The sequence below is a fragment of the Vicugna pacos genome, chromosome 32, assembly GCF_048564905.1.
Source record: "Vicugna pacos chromosome 32, VicPac4, whole genome shotgun sequence".
Lineage (NCBI taxonomy): Eukaryota > Metazoa > Chordata > Mammalia > Artiodactyla > Camelidae > Vicugna > Vicugna pacos.
In genome coordinates this window covers 10,464,998-10,486,310 of record NC_133018.1, presented here as the reverse complement: position 1 = coordinate 10,486,310, position 21,313 = coordinate 10,464,998, and the positions used below count along the sequence as shown (strand labels likewise).

Sequence of the window (21,313 nt, the reverse complement as noted above, 5' to 3'; positions counted from 1 at the left end):
GCCTTTTCTCCTCAGTCCTCCTGGGCCTGTATGAGGTGGGTCCTACTATTATTGTCATCTTCTAGACGAGGAGCCTGCAGGCTCTAGAGCTGGACTGGCTTGCCCAAGGTCACGGGGCTAGTGCGTGGCAGAGCTGACTGGGAGCCCAGGCAGAAGAAACTTCTCAGCACCAGGATGGCCTGCAGAAATGACCCTGGACATCACCTTGCTCAGGGACCTCAGCCTTGGCCGCACTTTAGAATCAACCAGGAACTTCTATAAACCACCCATGACTTAAGTCCTGCTGAGACCTGTTAAATCAGAACAGCTGGGGGTGGGGCGAGGCATTCAGGGGTGGTTTTGAGGCACAGCTGGGAGTGAGAATGACCACGGAAGGCAAGGAGAAGGGCAAGGCTACAAATGCACATCGTCTACAAACGGGATAGCAGACAGGTGGCAGGGAGTGGGTGCCACTCGGCCCATATGGTGGCCGGTGATGGTGGCTGGGGTGAGAGGCTGTGCTGGCCAACGCAGGCCAGGTGGCTACTTCACTGGGGCAAGAGTAACGAGTTGGTATCTGATCCAGGAGGGACACCCGATCACCAGGGAGTGAGGAAAAGGGAGTGACTCAAGGGCAGGTGGGCTCTGGAGGCCTCAGCCTCTGGATACCCTCCTCCCAGGCCCGCCTCCTGCAGTGTAGAAATGAGTTCAACCACCATCACCTCCAAGAAAACACCTTTCAAATGGGGAACTTTCAAAAACCACCCAGGCCCAAGCCCCACTCTGACCAAGCACCTCGGCGTCCAGAGCAAGTCAGGAGCCCGAGCGTGGAAAACAGCAAGAATCACAACAAACCTGTGTCCAGGCGGAAGCACGGAGGGGCTGAGGGCAGGCACTGGAGTCCGAGCTGGAATCCTGCCTCGGATGCTGATTATCTGTGTGGCCTTGGACGAGTCAGGCAACCTCTCTGAGCTTGTTTCCCGATCTGTAAAATGGGGCTGAGACTAGCAATTACTCTCCAAGGTTGGTGTAGATGAAAAGAGATGATGTAGGTACAGTGCTTAGAACAGTGCCGGACACAAGGTCAGTGTTCAGCATTAATATTATCATTTTATGCATTATTTGTTTCGAAGGGTGGAGGCATGCAACCTCCCCGCCCCCATCAGTGAATCTAGGACCACTTTCACAGGTTAAGCTGGGGCAGGTATTCGTCCTATTGCCCTCAGATTCCTGGCAGTGACCCCAGGCAGAGTTGGGAGAGAGGCCTGGCATTGTGGGTAGGCTGATTCGGTTCTAAGGCAGCCTCCCACTCACCCTTCCGGTGAAGATGCTGGGACAGGCGCCAGCTGCCCCCTAGTGGCCGAGGGCAGAAGCGCAGAGCCATTTTAACCAAACCCTTCCCCAGCCCCTGCCTTCTTGTCCCGCCTCTTGCAGGCCCAGAGCTCAGGGCTTCTGGAGGCAATGTGCTAGCTACAAGGATCTTTGGATGGATTCTGCCATTTCTTAAAGAGCCTTGACTTGTAATATAAAGTTCAAATAGGGCCAGGCAGGTGCCAGGTCTCTTTTTCCCCACCCAGCTGGTAATTTCAAAAAGGAATAGTCCATGGCCCACAGCAGGTTTTGTTTCTGCGGCTTACAGAAGTCTGAGAACTAATGGGTACTCACGATTTGAGGAGCTGGGAAGCTTTAAATCTCCCTTTTCAGGAAAGTGGGCTGGAGCTGTGCTGATGGACTGAGAGCCAGATGTCCCAACATCCATCCAGGTCCAGCCAGGGCCACCTGCGAAAACCCCGCCCCATCCCCCAGACACAAAACCACGTGGCCCAAAGCCTTACTTTCCACTGAGAAAGAGGCTGGAGAAGGGACAGGCCAGGGGAGGCAGGTTTGGGCGGGTGGAGACTATCGGACCTTCCCCCTTCTTTCTGGACACAGAGCGAAGCACTGATGATTCAAGAGCTTTTTATTCCCCCACTGCCATCTTTTCTGCAAACCCCTCGGGTACAAGCTGGAAGAAACCACCCGCAGATGCTGCCTTTCGCCCAGCCTCGGGCCGGAGGGCAGAAGGCGAAGACCACCACCTGGGCACCTCCTGGGGCCCCACAATCTACCTGGAGAGGACAGCCCAGCAAAGTGCTGAAGGTTCAAACAGGCTGCAGGTGCGAAGAGAGGACGCTGGGACAAGGGCTACCCTACGGGGTGTCAGGGAAGGCTTCCTGGAGGAGGTGGAAGGGGCCTGGGCCCTGAGGGACAGACACGTAAGTGTTGCAGAGGTGGAAGGAGGGAGAAAGCCGACTCCTCCAGGAACCAGAGTCCTGCATCCAGGTGTCCAAGCAGTTCAGCCAGGGAGTTTGTGGGTCTATGGGAGCTTCGGGGAGGACAGGAAAGAGGCCCTCACATCTCAGGTCTGCAGTCTCAGTCCCCACGCAGCCCCGCTGCCCAGCCAGCTCAAGAGAACGTTGTAGAACACAGACCACGTCTTCTGGGCTGCCTGGCTCAGGGCGGGGACTGTCAGCAGGAGGGGCATCACAGAGGAGCTGGGGGCCCCCCCATCAGTGCCAGGAGCTGGGCACCCACTGACCAGCACAGACACCAACTCAAGAGCCAAGAATAATCCGGAAAGGGCTTCATGGTGGGGCTGCAGCCATGTGGGCTCATCTCAGAGGCCGTCCAGGGCTTGCTGGACAGGGGCGTCCAGGGAGGCAGCCGCGTGCACGGAGACGCCAGGGGCACCGATGCTGGTTTCCCAGCAGTCAAAGCCACAGTTGGTCAGCGCCTGCTTCGTGGCCTCTACCTCTGGCCGCTCCAGATCTGCGGGAGGAAGGGCAGCAGGTCACCCCTGACAACTGTCCACTCCTTTGGAAAATGTTCATCCCCACTCAAGGCACAGGCCCGGAGACCAGTCTGCTTGTTGGAATGCAGAGCTGTGCACCCTCCCCGGGAAGGTTACGTATCCCGAGTCACATGGACCTGGCCTTGGCACATATTGGCTGTGGGGCCTCAGACAAATGACTTCCCCTCTCTGAGTCTCAGTCTTCTCATCTGGGAATGGGGCACATGATGAGATATGCCCTTGAGGGTCACGGTGAGGCTTACATGGCCTCCTGCAGGTGGAGAGCCTGGTGCAGTGCCTGATAATACCGCACACGCCTGAGAAATCATCTCACTGCCCCTGAACTAAGCCCCAAGCCCAGGTTTGCTGAAGTTAGGATGTGGTGACTCTGTGAGGCCCAGGAGGCCCACTGAGGGTGAGGGGGCCTCTGGGGCCACTGTGGGCTTACAGCAAAGCAAACGGGAAAAGCAGGGCAAGGAAAAGAAGCAGTAGGCAGCCAAGCCCTATGCCAGGCTCTCTAAATACATTTTTTCTCCTTGATTCTGGGCAACAATCTTATATAAACTAGATATTGCCATCCGTATTTTACCAATGTGACAACATAGGTCCAGAGAGGTTAATTCACTTGACCAAGGCCACACAGCAAAGGCGAGACTGTTCACAGGCCTCTTCCTCCTCCCAAGGGAATTGCCCAGGTGGACTCTTTGTATGATCCCAAGCTGGCAACTCCGCCTGCCCCCCGAGTACCTGGCCTGAGAAGCGTGATGCCGCAGCCCCCACCGCCTGCACCCGTGAGCTTGCTGTGCAGTCCGTGGGCCATGGTCACCTGGCACAGCTGGTCCAGCGAGGCATGGCCCACACCGAGGGCATTCAGATGGTGTTGGTTCATATCGATTAGCTCCTGGGGGAGAAAGTTCTCTGTTCCTGCTTGGCCTGCCTTAGGCCGAGGTCCTGTGCCCACCACATCTGATAGTCGCTGGTCTGGGACCACAAATGGCTTTGACTACCCAGCACACTGTCCCTCTCCACTGATAAAAGAACCCTCTCCTTCCTGCAGGACACCTGCAGGGGCTAAGGTGGAGTTGGTAGTGAACATCTGACCCAGGCCTGGTTACAGAAGGCTGTGTGTGTGGGACAGGTGTGTGACCCCAGCTGAGCCAATCAGAGCCATCCCAGTTTCTCTGCCTCGTTCCACTGGAGCTGCTAAACTGGTTGACTGCACTGCACATGGTCTCAGAGATTACATGGAAGACAGAGAGAGATTTCAGACTAGGTTGTTTTGGCCCCTGGATTCAGCTATACCTGAAGCTGTCCCCTCTGGCCTTCTGTTATAAGCCAGTAAATTCCTTTCCTGCTAAAGCCTGGTTGAGATGGATATCTGTCACTTGCAGAAGTCTCAAGTAATATGCCATCCTACAGCCGCCTCAGGTACTGATTTTCAGAGTAAGATCAGGTTTGTAGTTCTAACAAGGTCACAAATGGGGGAAATTGCTAAATGTTTGTTCAGGTTTCTTTGATTATGCATAACAAAATTTCTGTTCTCCTGTGGATCAAATGCGACGCAGGCTGATGAAAAAGCTAACAGCCCCACTGCCCAGGCGTTCTCTATTTATATTTCATTTACTCCGTTGGTGTCTGGCAAATCCCTTCCACATGCTGGGTGCCAGGCTAGATGCTGGGGCTCTGAGAATGAGCTATGGCCCTACTGTCGGGAAGTGATGAATGTGGCATCTGGAGGCAGGTGGGCCTGGGTTTGAGTCTCCACTCTGCCACTTCTTGGTTGGGTGTCTTGGGATGAGGTCTTCCACTCTGAGCCTCAGTTTCCCCCCTTGTAAAACAAGGATTGTAGGAGTATCTGCCTCGTCACCGTGAGAACAGAATGAGGTGTCTTTCACATGATGCCTGGCATGGGATAAGTGCTCGGCAAATGTCAGCTGCTATTAGTATTTTATGGTTATATTACTACCATCCCCATTTTACAAAGTGGAAAACTGAGGCTCAGAGGGGAAAGTGACTTGCCTAAAGTCCCTGAGCTAGTAAGGTACAGAGCTGGCACTGGAGTCTGGTTCTGCCTAATGCGAAGCATGTGTCTACCCCGCCTCTGAGAGCACCCTCAGCATCCCTGCCGCCACCCACTTCTTGCTGTGTGTCGCCTGACAGCGTGCAGCTCTGCCCCAGGCTACTGGGAGCGCCTATGCACCGTGAGGGCTGCAGGCTGCCAATCCCGGACCTGTCTGCTGAGGCCCACCTGGTTCTCCTGTCCAAGGCCATCGGGCAGGATTGGGTCAGCCCTGCCCCAGCAGCCTGCCTCACACACCCCAGCACTTTTGACAAACAAGCAGACAGGCGTGATGGCCCCGTGGCAGCCCCAGGTGCCTTTCCCCGGCCCCGAGGGCAGGAGGGGAGGGCAAACTTCTGGGGGCCTGCCTCTCTCTGCGCCTGAGCGCCAGGTGTCATGTTGCCAAGGCAGGTTCCAGACACCTGTCACATTCTGATCCAAAATCTGTCACGGATCAGATGACAGGCTGTGACACAGGAGAACAGCTCGCTGGTTTGAGTGCAGAGCTGTCCGGGAGGCAAGCTGCACATTTCAGCGGCTGCCGCAGCCAAAAATATACACAATGTATAATCAACATGCTCTTCCGCGGCATCCTCCGGGGGCTCGACGGGGTATATTTTAGGCAGCACTCCATCATTATTAATTTCCTCCTCAGGAGGACTCTGTTCCCTTCCTTTCTACGTGAAAGGAATTGAGGGCCAGCCAGGCAAAGGCTGGGGGATGGAGATGGTTGGGGAATGAGGGCAAAAGCCCAGAAATGAGATGGAGTCCGTGCACCTGGCCCGTAGGAGGCACTCATAAAAATTTGCTGACTAAATGAATAAACAATTCAGTCTTTGACCTCTGGCTCAGCCCCTTACTAGCTGGAAAACCTCAGAGAAAGTCATTCCTTTAGGCCTTTTATATCTATAAAAATGGGGGCAAGGTACCCATGTCACAGGTACGTTGCTGTAGGGAGCAGATAAGAAGTCATTTGTGAAAAGGCTTGGTCGAGTAGCAGCTCCCACACAGTACAGGGGCTGCACTCAAATACCTACAGCGGGACTAGGAGGCACCAGGCAAAGACAAAAGTGGCTGTGGGTACTGATTAGGGAGTGGTGGGGACTGTGGAGAAATGGAGACTCCACGGCCTGGCTCAAGAGGACCCCTTGGGCACCTTCAGCTGACTGCTGCCACAAAGCCACACAGACGGGGCTGCTGGATCCCCTGATTCTTCCAGGGAAGCCAGATGGCTTTTTAATGTCCATCCACGTTCACTGGACCAGATGGACCAGGTCTGAGAATGAGCCTGGGCCCTCTGCCTGAGCTGGTGGCTCCTCCGGCACTGTGTTTGTGCGTCACCCACAAGACCCCACTGCACTCTTAAGACACCCCAGGGAGTCCAGGATTCAGACCCAGGCCTGATGAAATTCAAAGAATGAGATCTCCGCCTCTACGCTAGAATTATTCAGAGGGTGGTGGCTGGAGTATTGAGGGTGAAAGGACACTTTTAGACTACATCTGATCCAAACAATGCATGTGGATGAGAAATAGGTACTGAGTAAACAAAATGCACTTAGCAAAAATAGCAGGAAAGCAGCAGCCAGGTGAGAAATTGCTCCTGGGCCCACGGAAGACCGTGTCATCACACAACCCCCAACCTGGCCCACTGCACTCAGCACACACCAGGTGCTTTCTCTGGGTTCTTACAATGATTGTGAATCATTTGGGAGGAGGCTTAAAAATAAGGCACACATGCTCATGGGGGCACACATGGGCCCCCAGACCCAGCCCTGGCCTCTCTGTTAGCTCCGTGGGGATTCCGAGCGCAGACTGGAGCCGCTGCCTTAGGCAGTGATGTGGATGAGTGACCCTGATACTGCAGACGGGCTCTTACTTCCAGCACAAGGTAGTGCTCCGGGGTCGGGGCTGCTGCCATCTCTCCAAACACTCGCTCGCACTCCAGGGAAATGGCATCTATGGAGGTCAGGAGGGGGGCCACGATCTCTGGGAACTGTGAGGAAAAGGAAGCCAGGGCCTGTGAGGCTGAGGGGCTGGCAGACACCGGACAGCTGCCCGGGACAACGGGGTGGAGGGGTTAGGTGTCCCCACGGCCCACACCCACCCTCTGAGGGACCCTCTTCTCCTTCCGGCCTGGTCCCTGTCCCGCCCAGCCACCCCTGACCCAAGTGGGGGATTCTCTGCAAAGCCAGCATGTCTAATGCCCTCTGTCCTACCTCCTGGCTGAGGGGTGGGCAGATGGTGCCCCTTCTGCCAAAAAGCCTCCCTGAGTCCCCACCACCACCCCCAAAAAACCCACAAGGCAGACGGAGAGCTTGGACGCCCAAATGTGAGTGTCGCGGCCCCACTGGGAACCCGTCCAGGAGTGGGACAAACGGCACCTTGAGCAGCCTGCTCCTGACGCCAGCCACCAGGGCCTTGGTACTGCGAGGGACCTTTGTGTTGATCAGCAGGATCTGCAGGGCTGGCGGCCTGTCGGGTGAAGCATCCACAGTTGAGCCCGTGACAGAGGAGCTGGGTCGAGGATGGGGACATGCCTGGACTCCACCTCACCCCGGGGAAGCGGAGGCCCAGGGAGGTGAAGTCAACAGCAGGCTGGGGACGGGCTCTGGAGCATGGGCTCCTGACGGCCAGCCTGGGACGCCTGCTGCCAACCCCTGCGTCAGCCCCTGGGCGGATGGACATGTTCCCTTGGCTTGTGACTCACTGACTCACTTATTTAGTAATTTAACGACTGAATGTGCACATATGAGGGCCCAGCCCAGCCTGGAGGTGGCAGAGCACGGCACACTTGTGGACTTAAAAGTTCAAAGTCGCCCACAGCAAAGAGTACAAGAAGGGGCTGAATTCTGGAGGGAGCACTGGGAGGGGAGGTGCCCGGGTTAGCCAGTGTCATCAGCACAGGAGCGCGAGGGACGGACAGGCTTGTGGAGGAGTCAGGGTCCCAGCGCTGCACCCACTCTTGCCCTGCATCAATGGTGCCCCGACCAGTGGCCCTGGCACGAAACCAGATGCAGTTAGAGGGAGCCAGTCGTCCCTGGGGAACAAAACACAGGGCCCGGGGTGGCCACAGGAAGCCGGCTCTCCAGCCCAACCCTGCTGCCCTCACCCGCCCTCTAAGCTTTATAATCTCTCCTAAAGCTTCAATCCCAATTGTCCTTGTGGTTGGCTGTCTTTAGGGGACTCAAGTCACCGTTTCTTGCCATCCGAACCTGCCTTTCAGAGAGCTGCAGGCCAGGGACAGGGGGGCCAGATGAGCTCTGGCTGGAGACAGACAGACCTGATACCTTTGTTCGAGTTTCTTGTCTCAGACCAAGCTTGTAAAATCCAACAGGGCTGGGAAAGGCTGCCAGAAACCTGCTTGATCTCACCGCCCATAAGCCCATGAAATTAATATCGATTCTCAGCCTCGGAGGCCGGCTATTTTTTTTTTCTTTACAAAAGATGAACATTCTATTTGGCTTTTCTCTTCCCTTTAAAGAAAAGCTGTTCCTCAAAAGGGCAGCGTTCTGGGAGGCCAAATCTTGATCCGCTTCACAAACAATGCCTTTTTTTTTTAATGAAAAAGCCCCACGTGTGGTTTGAGGGGAAAGGGCTCCTCTTTAAGCCATCTGCGGGATTGATGAGGAGTCTGACACCTGCTCACTGCGGCGCCTCGCAGCCAGCAGCAAAGGTCGGTTCGCTGTTCCCAGCCATCAGGTCAGGAGGAGTCTGGGTATTACACCTTCATCTTTCTTAGATAAAGTCCTTTGCGATCTTGGACCTGCTCCTGGCCCCACAAAACCCAGGGCTCCAGTGACACCCAGTGACCTCCCCCTCAGGGGCTATGTAGGTGGTTTAAGCCTGGCCACGCCTCCAACCTCACTTCATCTCCACCTCCCTGATGCTCACTCCACGTATACCACCCTGGCCTCCTGGCTGTGGCTCAACATGCAAGGCACACTCCTGCCTCAGGGCCTTTGCATGTCCATCTCCACTACCAGAAACCAGCCCTTGGCCATTTGCCAGTGGGTTTCTCCTCCCATAAAATAGTTCCATGAAGGCAGGACTTGCGGTTCCCTGCTGAGGCCCCAGCACCTAGTAGTTAGCTGTTCAGAGATATTTGTGGGCTGGATGAATAAATTTGGTCAGGAAAAAGCAAATAAGCCCTTGACAGATACCGTTTCTGATCTCATACTCAGGATCCCAATTGTGTAAATGAGAAGAACGAGGCCTCAGGAGAAGTGACTCACCCAAGGGCACCCAGTGGGCAAACTGCAGAGCCAGGCTCAAACTCGAGCCGGTGGACCCCAGAATGTCTGCCACCACCGGCCACTGTGAGCCTCTCCACCTACCTCCCCCAGCCTGGGAAAGCCTCCATTGCTTGGCTCTTGATTGCCCCGCCATAGACCATGCATGTGCCCGGCCACTTCTCCCAGGGCCAAGTTCAATGCTCAGGATACAACAGACTCTAAGGATGCATGGAGTGAAATGAACTGCTCCTGCCCCAGATCTGCAGCCCGACTTATGACGGTCTCCATGCTGTCCCAGCAGCTTCAGAACCCTGAGGATGCCTTCATTCGAGGGCCTGGACACCTCAGCATCCCCTCCCTTGGATCCTGCACATGGATTCAGGGCACCAGGCTCTCCCACCATCAGTTCCACAAGCAGCCAGAGAGCTCTGCTCCACACTCCTAAGTGGTTCTGCTTCCTCCTCCATGTAGAGTAGTGGTTGTCACCCAGGGGGACTCGCCCTCCAGGGGACAGGTGGCCACGCCTGGAGCTATCTCTGGCTGTCGCAACTGGGAGACAGGGGAGCTGCTACGGGCACCCAGCGGGCAGAGCCCAGGGACGCTGCTGAACACCCTGCACTGCACAGGACAGGCCCCAATTCTCCAGCCCCAGACACCTGTAGTGCTGAAGTTAAGCAACGCAGATGTGGGGACTCAGAAAGGCAGGCCAGGTCACTGAGCCCCAAATGGAGCAGCCCAGCAGGCGAGAGCAGAGGCCTGGGACCTGCCGCCAGGCCGGAAAGGTCTCCCTGGCTGAAGAAGGTGGGGGCAAGCCCTGGGCCCTCTGAGGCAGCAGGGCGCCCTGGGACGAACACCACGACTTGATGGAGGGTTCAGGGAACAGCCAAGAGGACCCTGCTCCCGCTTGCCACGTGCTTCACTCCCAGCCCCTGACGTTTCCACGCTGAGGGCAAACAGAGCAGAGGGAGTTGGAATTTCCAATGCCTCCAGGAGACATAAACAGGCTGAAAGTTGCCCCAAGTCCCCTCCACTGTCAGCCTCTTCTGAGCCTCCCATAGGCTCTGGTCCTGCTCGGCCCTGAGGTCTTCACTGTGGCTACTCCGGCGATGTCTTTCAGTGGCTTCTGTGTCTGTCCCCGCCACCCAGAACCATGTTGGAGAGCCATCCTTATACCCCTAGCCCCAGTGTAGTGTCATGGGGAACACGGAAGGCATCAGTTCTCATTTACTAAAGGGTAACTGAACGGGCAGCCGTGGGTCTGGGGGAACAGCCACTTTCTAGAAGGTGAATGGCGCAGCCTCACATGACTTCCCCCTCTAATCTCCTGCCAGTTTAAGAGCTGAAGTGGGGAGGGAGAGCATGGGGGCTGCATGGGGGAGGGAAAGCCCAGGGGCACTTGCCCCCACCTCCTTCACAAAGAAGTGGGCCCCCCCCCCCCGGATGCATGGACGCAGCCACTCGGGAGGGCACGGCTCTGCCCCAGAATTACCTCTTTAAGGATGAAATCTTCCCTTGTTGGTATCGGAGAGCTCCTCCTAAAGAAAAGGGGAGGGGGTCAGGGCTGGAGGGAAGCCCTGCACTTGCGCCTCCGGGGAGAGGGGCTGGGGTGGGGCTGAGTATCACCGGAACTAGACCAACACCATCGCTAGCTGTCTCAGCTTCAGGCACAGAAGGCCCAGAAGGGCACGAAGGTGCTCCGCCGGGGAGCCCTCCAGGACTTGGGGTCCCTCCCTTCTGTCCAGCGCCCAGCTTCCAACAGGATGCATGGCGACGTGGCAGAGTGGGAGCCAGACCGTGTCCAGGGCCAGGAAGCAAGCAACCCCATCAGAGGGGAGCCCAGCCTGCGTGATCTGCAAACTCCACACCAATGGAGGGGTCGGGGGACTCACTGCAACCATGGCTTCTTGGGCCCGGCCCAGCCCCCAGAGATTCAGATCCCTGAGAGTCCTCCCCCATCCCCCTCAAAACAGGAAAATGCTATCTCCCTCCAAATTCTTTGGATCTCTTCATCCCAAACCAACAGAGCATGGGCAGCCACGTTTGTCCTAAGAATTTTTAAAAGAATAAAAATAAAGGACACAAGCCTGAGGCAGCACCTACCCCAGGTGCTGACAGCGTTGTCCACTCCAGACGGGTTCCCGTGAATCATCCTCTCCCCCTGGAAGGCCCATTTATTAATTAATTCCAAGTTCTCTGTGGTCCACCTGAAGAAGTCACAGAAACGGGGGGCCGGGGGTCACTGAGGGCAGCAGAGGGCAGAGGCCACAGGCTGGGAGTGGTGGAGACCAAAAGTCAAAGGGGTGTAGGCCTCTGAACTTGGAAAGAAGAGAAGAAACAGCTCTGGACCTCTCTGGCTAAAGAGCAGGCCCCCTGGGCCAGCGTGGTGAAAAGAGCCAAGGCTGTGAGTTCCCGGGGTCCTGCTTTGCCTCTTACAAGCTGAGTGACCTGGGCCCCTTGCCTGCCCTCTCTGAGCCTCTCTCCTCATCTGCAGGATGGCAACTCCTCCCTCCTCGAAGGCACGTGGGTCATCTCTGGATCCCTCCCCGGGAGGGATGTGGGCTCACTGACAAGTTTACGTGAACAGACCCAAGAGACGTGTGCACTGAACAAGGACAAATGCTCGACACCCTCCCCCCCCACTCCCCCGCCTTCTCTCTCAGCTTTTGTTTCTGTTGAGTCCCTGTCCCAAGAAACAGCAGAAGCCAACAGGGGCTTTGCAGCCTCTGAGAGTGTAGCTCAGAGGCAGAGCAGCGGGTGAAGGAGGGAGCTGGTTTGAACCCCCTTCTGCTGCCGACTCACTGAGGGTCTCTGAGCAACCGCTGCAGCTCTGACGCTCTGTGTGCTCACCTGTGAAATTGGGACAGCAGCGTGTCTGCCTCACAGAGGACACTGTGAAATGGAAAAGACACTCCAATGCTTTGTAAAATGCCCAGGGGATAGAGGCCACGTGGGATCACGGCTCTGGAAGTCTCTCCAAGCCCAGGCCACCCACTCACTTGCTGTGGAGACTTGGGCCTCTTTCCTCACCTGTCAGATGGGGATTTTATGGACCTGAGATTCTCACGGTGGTTGTGAGGCTATGATTAACAGTGAGTTAAGCAGGGAGGGTATAGCTCAGTGGTAGATTGTATGTTTAGCATGGGTGAGGTCCTGGGCTCAATTCCTAGTACTTCCATTAGAAAAAAACATTTTTTTAAATAGTTAACATGGCTCAAAGCTACTGATTACCCAGCGCTAAGCACTGTGCTAAAGGTTCTTTCTAATGGGCCATCCGTAATCCTCACAATGACCCTTCAGGGAAGGTACAGTTACTGCCCACTTCCTTGTGCACCCACAATCACCCATATCCTGTGAAAGGCAGAGGCGGCTGCTGGCCCGGGGGGAGGTGTCTATGTGGGAGGCCCAGGACAACCAGGCCTTCACCACTCTGCGCTAGATCAGCGATCGGCGCACAGTCCTGAGGTCTTGAAGCCTCTGGTCTGAGTCACGATCTTATCTTGGGATCAGCAAATGTCAAGGCTGGAACCACCCCCCCCCAATTGCCCCGGGGCCTCAGGTGCAGGCCCTCACTTTCAGAAGAGCAAATGGAGCCCCAGAGAGAAGAGAGTCAACAGGCAGATCTGACTGCGTCTCTGAAGGTGCAATCATTACCTACCTGGTCATTACCTGCTGGATGCTTCCCACAGCCACTGACCCCCGCCCCCAACCTCCCTCTGCACGCATGAGTCTTTCAGAGCTGCTCTGGGGAATGCAGACGGGGAATCACATCAATGGCCCCCAGACCTGCTGCGGCCACAGGGATCAAGGCGACCTTTGGGGTCAGCCAGCAGTCCCCCGACACGGCACAGCTGGGCCCACGTGCCTGGTACTGAAGGCCCCCTCAGTGTGAAGGCTTTCCGGAGACACGAGGGCCCAGTACAGGCTTCACCAGGAAGCTGCTGGGTGGGATACCAGGGCCTCACCCACAACTTCTAGGGGGCGGTCCAGGGCAAACTACATGACCGGTGCTCAGGGTGGTTCCTCCAGTCTCCTTAAGAGACAGAAATGGTCCGCTCACAACCCTGCCCGGACAAGCCTCAGTGACACACAATGAGAACCGCAGAGGTGACGCTTCCTCCTGGAGACGAGGTGGAGGACTCAGAGGAGGGGTTGCTGTGATCTGATAGACACGCCTCCTCTGTTTATTTCTCAGCACGGTGTACGTTTTCTCCCTAACCATCTGGTATGACCAGGCAGTGTCCCCTGGGTGTAAGTACTGTCATTTATAGAAAAGGACACTGAGGCTCCCAGGGGGCAGTCAAGGTCCCATTGGGAGTTGATGACAGAGGTGGGCCCGATGGCTCATTTAATCCATGGCCCTCTACATCCAGGCTCTGGTTTCTTTACCATACCATGGGCACCTGAGTCCAAGAGGCAAGGAGGGGGCGAGGGGCAGGGGAACTGAGGCAGTTTAGTGCGAAGAGCTCAGGCTCTGGAATCCGATGGCCAGGGTCTGAATCCTGCCCAGCCTTCACTGGCTGTGTAGCCTGGGCCTGCCGCGTGGCCTCCCTGTGCCTTGGCTTCCCGAGCTGTCAGGTGGACACGGGACACCTCTCATCTCATGGGGTGGGGGGTAGTTCTCAGCTGGGGCACGGTGCCCAGGAAGGGCAGGGAGTGGGGCGAGGGCCGTGATTACCTCCCAGTGGCCTCCCCTTCCTTCAGCGGGTTTGGGATCTCCTCGCACGCAGTCAGGAAGGCGGCTGCCAGACACACGGAGTAGGCGGCACTGGAGCCCAGGCCAGCCCCAGGGGGCAGCTCCGACCACACGGTGATGTCCAGGCTGGGCAGGGCCCTGAAACACACCAGGAAGCGGAGTGTGACCCTCCTGAAGGGCCGTGATGTGTCAGCACTGAAACAGGGGCCCAGATCTAGGCCTGATTCAAAGTGTCTGGCCCAGTTTTTTGATCTCAGGGAGATTCCCCAACCCCAGAGGCATCCGTTATCAGATGGCAGGAACTCACGGTGACTCAGACAACTTGAAAATACGTAGAGGATCATTTAAATCTCTATGTTGTCCAACCGGAGCTCTTCCTAACAGTGCCTGGAGAACCACCATTCCTCTAAACTCCTTCCTGTTCCCAAGTGAGGCTCTTTCCAGGCCCTGCTCTCAGCATGCGCTGGTCCCCCTGCCCAGATCAGCTCTGTACCCCTTTCTCCCCCAGGGAAATTCTTACCCATCCTGCAAGACCTTCCTTGCACGTTGTTCCCACTGGGAAACTTCCCTGGACCACCCAGAGGCCATCCCTAGCTCCCCTGAGGACCCCAGCACACAATCTGTCTCCACTGCTGCCTCCTCACACGCAGGGCGCTGACAGCGCGTTCATGGGAAGCCTCTCCCATCGGACAGTGTTTCCCAACTGCGTGTAACCCAGACCTGGTTTGGACCCACAGAAAGTTCTGAATCACTGCATCGTACCTGTTATCTGTACCCAGGGAGAACCATCAGAGGTCAGCTTCTGTCATCTAAGCACTCTTCCCGTTTTCCAAATATAAAATTCCAGGACTGAATCTGCCTTTTCAAACTACACATTGCCTCCCCTCAATCAGGAGATTCTGAAATGTGCCTGCAGCCCCCACTCTGGAAAGGGACACGCCCCTCTCTAGCTGAACACCCTGGCACACAACAGCAAGTGTCAAAACTTTTTTTTTTGCTTCACATTTTATTTTAATTAATTGATTTTATTTATTTATTTATTTATTTATTAACATTTTTTATTGAGTTATAAGACATTTTTTAATGTGGTCTCAGCACAGCACCTAGCACCCAGTGCCTGCTTAACCAGGGAAACTCTGCACCTCAAGGCTGTCCCTTTGGGTTCTGGACCAAAAAAATCATCGTGAACACTCACTGTGTGCCACTTACGGTGCTAGGCCCATTTCATACATAATGTTTCTAATCCTCAGATAGTTTTCCCCAGGAATGTAATAATAATAATAATAATAATAATAATAATAATAATAATAATAATAATAATAATAATAATAACACCTCTGAATCAAACACTTTAGGTAAATGGACTCATTTAACCTCACAGGGAACTAATGAGGTAGGTACCACTACTACTCCCGTTTGACAGATGAGGAAACTGAGGCCCAGGAAAGGTGAGAACCTCACACCGGCTAGTAAGTGGCTGCACTGGGGTTTGAACCACTGCCATCTGACCCTCAGCCCTCTCTCACCATGGGACACTGCCTCAACAGTAGAGTATTCCTCTAGGAGCTGGCTTCCCTGGGGCCAGATGACCCAGATCTGATCGTAAGTGGGGAAGTGAACACAGGCTTCGCTCTGCCAATCAGGTTCCCTTGGAGCCTGTGAGATGTGGAACAAGGGTGCCTCTCTGGGCCTGGCGCAGAGATACCACACAGTGGATCCAAGTATCTGGCTTTGGTTCTACTGAATGGGAGAGGCCTGAGGAGGCAGGGTGGGGTTAAAGAGACAAACATTGGTATTGAAGGGAACTGAGTTGATTTCCCAGCCCTCAGTACTTCCTAGCTAGCTCCATGGCCTTGAGTGTCTCTCTGAGTTCCAGTTTCTTCCCTGTGCAAAATGAGGGGCATGTCCTTCTCGAGGGGTTGTCGTGAATATTAAAAGCAGATCATAAATACGCAGGGTCTAGCACCAAAACCACAGCCACCCTGGATCAGTTTCCGGGGCGGGCTGAACCCAGTCTCCCTGCCCAGACCCCGCACGCACCTCTGACTCCGGCAGATGGATAGGTACAGGTACAGGAAGGCCAGCACGGCCAGGTGCTCGTGGTCGGTGCAGTCCTCGGGGAAGCCCGCCGCCTCCTTCAGCTTCTCCACTTGCTCTGGGGTGAGCGCCGTGTTGCCCGCTCGCTCTGTCACACAGGCAGACAAGCACACGCGTGTGGGTGAGAGGGCCTCGGCACTTTTACAAACAGGATGCAAAAAACCGAGCAGTCACAGGAGTCAGAATTTGGACGGATGTGGACTCAGGGTCCGAGCACCGTGGTCAATGCTGTCAGTGGACTTTGGGCTTGGGAGGCGGGTGGACTCAGATTTGGGTCCTGACTTTGCTAACTGCTTGTTCTGCAGGCTTGAGCAGGTGACTTAACCTTCCTGCACCTCATTTTCCCTCCTTGGTAATAGAGGTAAGAGCAGTACCTCCCCCTAAGGGGTGTCATAGAGATAAAGTTAAACAGGTACAGAAAATCCTTAGCACTGTTCCTGGACTCTAGTAAGGCCTGAGTTATTTTCAAACACACCCACACATACACACAAAACCACTCAAAGGCCTGGGTTTGACCCCACAGTACAAAACCAAAGGCAGTATTAAGTTATTCCCCAAATAGTTCCCTCTGCCAAAACATAATTAGAGAGAACAGGAGGCTCAAATAAAACCAGTCAACGTGAAAGGCTGACATCTGCTTGGGTGGAAGGGAGAGGACAGGGCACGGAGGAGGCTGGGCCACTTCCCCTTGAGGCTAAGGAGCAGAGCAAGTCTGATCTGCCTGCCTTCATGAATTACCCGAGTCCTGAGTCAAATTCTAAAGGGGACCTGAAATTGAGCTGGTGTGCCAGTCTTAGGAAACTTCAGGGTGGAGCTGGATTAACTGACTGAGTTAACAATCCACTGGAGACAACCAAGCCAGACAGTGTGACTGAGAGCCCGGACATTTCTAAGCTCTGTGGTGGAGAGGGAACGGTGCCTTAAGAGCCTGGGCCTTTGAATTTAGAAAGATTTGGGTCTGAATCCTTTCTGTATCACTGACAAGCTGTGTGACCTGAGACACACGGCCTCTGAACCTCAATCTTCTCATCCATAAAATGGGGCTGAATCACACCACATACTTTCAGGCAAGACTGGAGAACTCGAATAGTGCTAATATACGTAACACATCGGTTCAGTGTCTGGCACACATAAATGCCCAAATGTTCACTGTGTTTAGGATGATTAGAAGGGTACAAAAGGACATTGGAAGAAAAAGATGGCAGAGCCTGGCAACCTAGTAGAAAATTTGACTCCAGCAGGGAGGGTATAGCTCAGTAGTAGAGTGCATGCTTAGCATGTGCAATGTCCTGGGTTCAATCCCCAGTACCTCCATTAAAAAAACAAAAAAAAGAAAAAAAGTGCCGGTAAAACAAAACCAAAACATATTGTTAACCTAGAAATCTCTGTCCATTGAAAATATCCCTAATAAATGAAGGCAAAATAAAAACATTAAAAAAAGAAAGAAAAGAAACCTTGACTCCAAAAGGCTCAGATTCTGTCTCCTTGGAGCAGCAGACTAACGCGCCCCCATGAACGGGCTGCGCTCTGCACCACCTCCCATCCTGTGGGACCCTCACAGCAACACCCCCAGGCACCACGAGTCTGCTCAGAGCGGTAGGTGCCCTGCCTCGGCGCACACAGGGAGTCGCGAGTGGTCTGAGACATGTCCCACTACCCCCGCTGCATCATCCGTGCTACGAACGTACAGAAGCGGCATTCAGTTTTCAGGGAACGTTTCCGACCTGGCTGGGTGGCCCTCTGCCCGGCGGAGAGCCAGGCCAAGGCTGCTCTGGACAGCTGCCCCAAAGCAGTGGCTCTGAATTGAAGATGTCCCTGCAATTACCCAGAGAACCTCTTTTTCTCTTTATTTTTTTTGGGGGGTGGAAATCAGGTTTATTTTATTTCTTTGTTTGTTTATTTTAATGGAGGTACTAGGGATGGAACCCAGGAACAAGCTAAGCACACACTCTACTACTGAGCTACATCCTCCCCCCTCCGCCGAACCTCTTTCAAAATACACATGCCCAGTCCCCCTCCAGCACTACCGCTTCTCAACAGGAGGGGTGGGGCGCCAGGAATCCATCTGTACTGTTAAAACAACAAGGACAAAAACCGCCCTGGGGGATCTCAAGGCAGGACTGAGGTTGAAAATGGTAGCTTGAAAACGGGGGTTTGCAACTCTTCCTCCATCTCTCTACGGTGTTTGGGAAGGACTGCGTGGCTTGCTGTGGATTAATTCTCATGGGGGACAGGGTGCAGTTTGGAAAAGACCCCAGAAGAGTCTCACTTGCGCCACCCTGGCTGGGGGACACTGTTCCGAAGGGCGAGGTGTCAGCCCAGAGAAGAGACACTGAGAATGGGGAACACACTCCAGCTTTGCTGTGGGTGGTGACTCTGCTGATGGACAAACCAGGCCTGCTCAGGAGTGGGAAAAGACCTTCCCAACAGCAGCAAAAATTAGCCCGGAGGCCTGTTTCTTGGCATGGAAAGAGCGTCCTGATACATGGAAGAAGAAGAAAAAACCCCCACACAATTCTAAAAACTTTCTATGGTCTGATCCAATTTTGGTTAAAAAACAAGCTCTCTCCTTATTTCAACCAAACTACTGGTCTATAGAAAATAATCCAGAAGGCTTAACACCGAAATGCTTAGCACTGTCATGAGGGGTGAAGTGGGAGGCAGTGATTATAGGAGATTTTTTTTTAACTCGCAATGTTTCGGCATTGATGGTGTTTCAATAATAAGCGTAAGTTGCTTTTATTTTTAATAACTTTAAATTATATGAAACGCCAAAACATTCTCCTTGTTAAAACAACTTTGGAGGAGGGAGGCTCCCTTTGTCCACTCTCTGACCTTAGGACCTTCCCAGAGGTGACTATCACCATTGTCAGCAGGATGTATACCTCTCCAGGCTTTTTCTTTGCATTTACACACCTACCGATACTTAATTTGAGCCCTTCCTCATATACTATATATGCTGTTCTGCACCTTGTGTTTTTCCACTCAACGGCAGGCCTTAATGATCTGTCCGCAACAGCTCACACAAACCTAGTGCGTCACTGTACGCTTTTACATTTTGAGAAATTAATAAACAGTTGAAGTTAACTTTACGGGAACAGAAGAGAAAACACCCCCAGAGTGGCTGGCCTCTGGTCCCTTGGGGACAGCCTGGAATGACAACCCAGCTGGCCTTTCCCCGTCTCATCAGGGCCCAGGCTCTTCCTGCACCTGGGTCCTGCTTCCCGCCTTTACCCAGAAAGCTCGTGTCCAGCAGCTGAAGCCTGGCCATGTCCCAGGCCCGCTTGATGCCAAGGTTGGGTAAGTTGAGGCCGACTTTCCCATTGCTGTGGGGCTGAAGCCGGAGGAATGTTCTCAAGTTCAAAGCCACAGCCAGGGCTACCTGTAGAATTAAAGGTAAAAGCAGTCAGCCTGAGGGTGAGTAGCAACGAGCATGGCTCCTGTCTTAGGAACAAAGGGCCCTTGCCAAAGAGCTGAGAAGAGAGTAAACACTAGCACACAGGCCACTCCTACCCATGCCCTTGGCAGACACTGCTAATCGATCTTGGCACGCTCTCCCATACAACTGGGCACAGCCACTACCAATCGATTAGGAATTAGTATCTATTTCTGTTTGCTCTCTCCGCAAAAAATTCCAAAAGTTCTCAACTCCAAGGAATGGCTTCCCAATAATCATCACACTTTCAAAGATAAATAAGAATGTAAAGACAGGGTGGTGGAGTGAAGAAAGCACAAACTTTGGGTTCAAACAGACTTAAGTTCACTCCTGGCTCTACCAAGGTGTATGGGACCTTGATCAAATTACCAAGCCCCTCCTGAGCCTCAGCTGCCACATCTCCCCAAAAAAAGGACAATAAGAGTTTAACCTCAGAGGGGAGTTGTAGGAGTTAAATGAGACAATGCATGTTTCAGAGTCTTTTTCTGAAATGCCCGGGTTTGGTCCCTAAACTTAATCTCTTCCCCACTGAAGCTCACTTCCTAAATGACCTCATTCCACCAACAGGGATGTCATCTTTTTGCTATCTTATGGGATGGTCTACAGAAGCCCTTTAGAGGCCCTAAGACCTGTCTTTTCCTTGCCTGGCTGGGGAGAAACTGACCTCTCTGAGCTACTCCCAGGCTATGCCTCAAGGCCTCCTTTCAGCTTCCTTTAAGATTAGTGTCAGGGAAAAGTGGTGCCCAGCCCTCGAAGGCTCTGGGGGCTTGTACCTTGCCATGGACCACGGCATGCTCTCCGTGAAGGATGACTTTCCCTGGAGCGGACACCAGCAGGACTTCTGACAACATGGCTCCTGGAAATCCTGAAAGGGAAAGCCAGAGAGAGGATGGAAGGTCCCCACTCCTTGGAGATCTTCGAGAATGCCTCGTTCCAGCTCATCATTATAACAAAAAAGGCACTTGCTATACCACTCAGCACTTGCTATGGTGCCCAAAAGGCAGGGCAGCAGTCAATGAGACACATCAGAAAGATCTGGGTTCAAACCTAGCTCCTCCACTACCTAGTGATATCTTGGCGAACTCCCTCAAATAGCTATGAACCTCGGCTTCCTCTTAAGTTACACGAGGACAATAACTCTATTTACTTCAACGGGTTTTAAGGTTAAATTAACTAATGCAAGGGAAACCCTTAGCAGTGTCTGGCTCACCATAATCACTTGTTTATGGATAGCTTCTTATTACTGGCTCTGTTCTTGCTTCCAGCTTTTACTATTAGTACTATAAAAGGTGGAAATTTAAATAAAATCAAGGACCAGAAAGGACTCTTTCCTGGGTATTTAGGCTGTTTCTAGCTTGTCACAATTATAAACAGGCTGCAGAAAACAGCTGTTACACACCTTTTTTTGCACACGTAAGCGAGGATCTCTACAAGACAAAATCCTAGAAAGTGACTTGTTGGGTGTATGGTGTGCCTATTTTAGATTTTTTATATAATGGAAAGTTACCATCCATTTAAGGCTTTACGTGCATTATCTCAACATTATAAAACCTGAACCGCACTGTGTGCTAAGTACTATTGTGATCCCCGTTTCTTAATGGGGAAAACTGAGGCTCGGAGCAAGGAAAGCTATTGCTTGCTTCCGAAACTCAAAATCCCGCCTGTCAGACTTGAGGTAGCCAACCCCTCAGGAAGGAATCTCAGAGTTGGGGAAACTGAGCCAGAGAAGCCGGGAGCCCGACCCAGGGTCGTCCTAGGTCTCAGCCTTGGACCACGAGCCACCCGGCCCCGACACCCCGACCTCTCACCTGTTGCCACTGCCCCTCTGCTCCCGAGCCTGGGCCGCTCCGGAGCTCCATCCCCGAGCGCCCGGGCGCCGGGGTTGGGGGGGAGGCGGACTCTTCCTTAAGCTCAGCCAATCAGAGAGAGCGAACCGGGAGTTCCTTTGCCAATTGGCTTGAGTATTGACCAATAGATGTTGCTAACC

The 21,313-nt window shown here is 53.8% G+C and overlaps 1 protein-coding gene across 1 annotated transcript; it reads right to left on the bottom strand.

The window, feature by feature from the left end:
• Positions 1 to 1,921: 1,921 nt before the first annotated feature.
• MVK (mevalonate kinase) lies at positions 1,922 to 21,285 on the bottom strand. The gene is made up of 11 exons (XM_006204761.4): positions 21,135 to 21,285; positions 20,100 to 20,191; positions 19,125 to 19,272; positions 15,834 to 15,978; positions 13,776 to 13,931; positions 11,201 to 11,304; positions 10,590 to 10,635; positions 7,250 to 7,340; positions 6,745 to 6,861; positions 3,557 to 3,710; positions 1,922 to 2,787 (listed from the first exon to the last, which is right to left on the bottom strand). Exons 2-11 carry the CDS (start codon positions 20,175 to 20,177, stop codon positions 2,636 to 2,638), a joined length of 1,191 nt encoding a protein of 396 aa, XP_006204823.1. The 5' UTR covers positions 20,178 to 20,191; positions 21,135 to 21,285; the 3' UTR covers positions 1,922 to 2,635.
• Between the last annotated feature and the right edge of the window lie 28 nt (positions 21,286 to 21,313).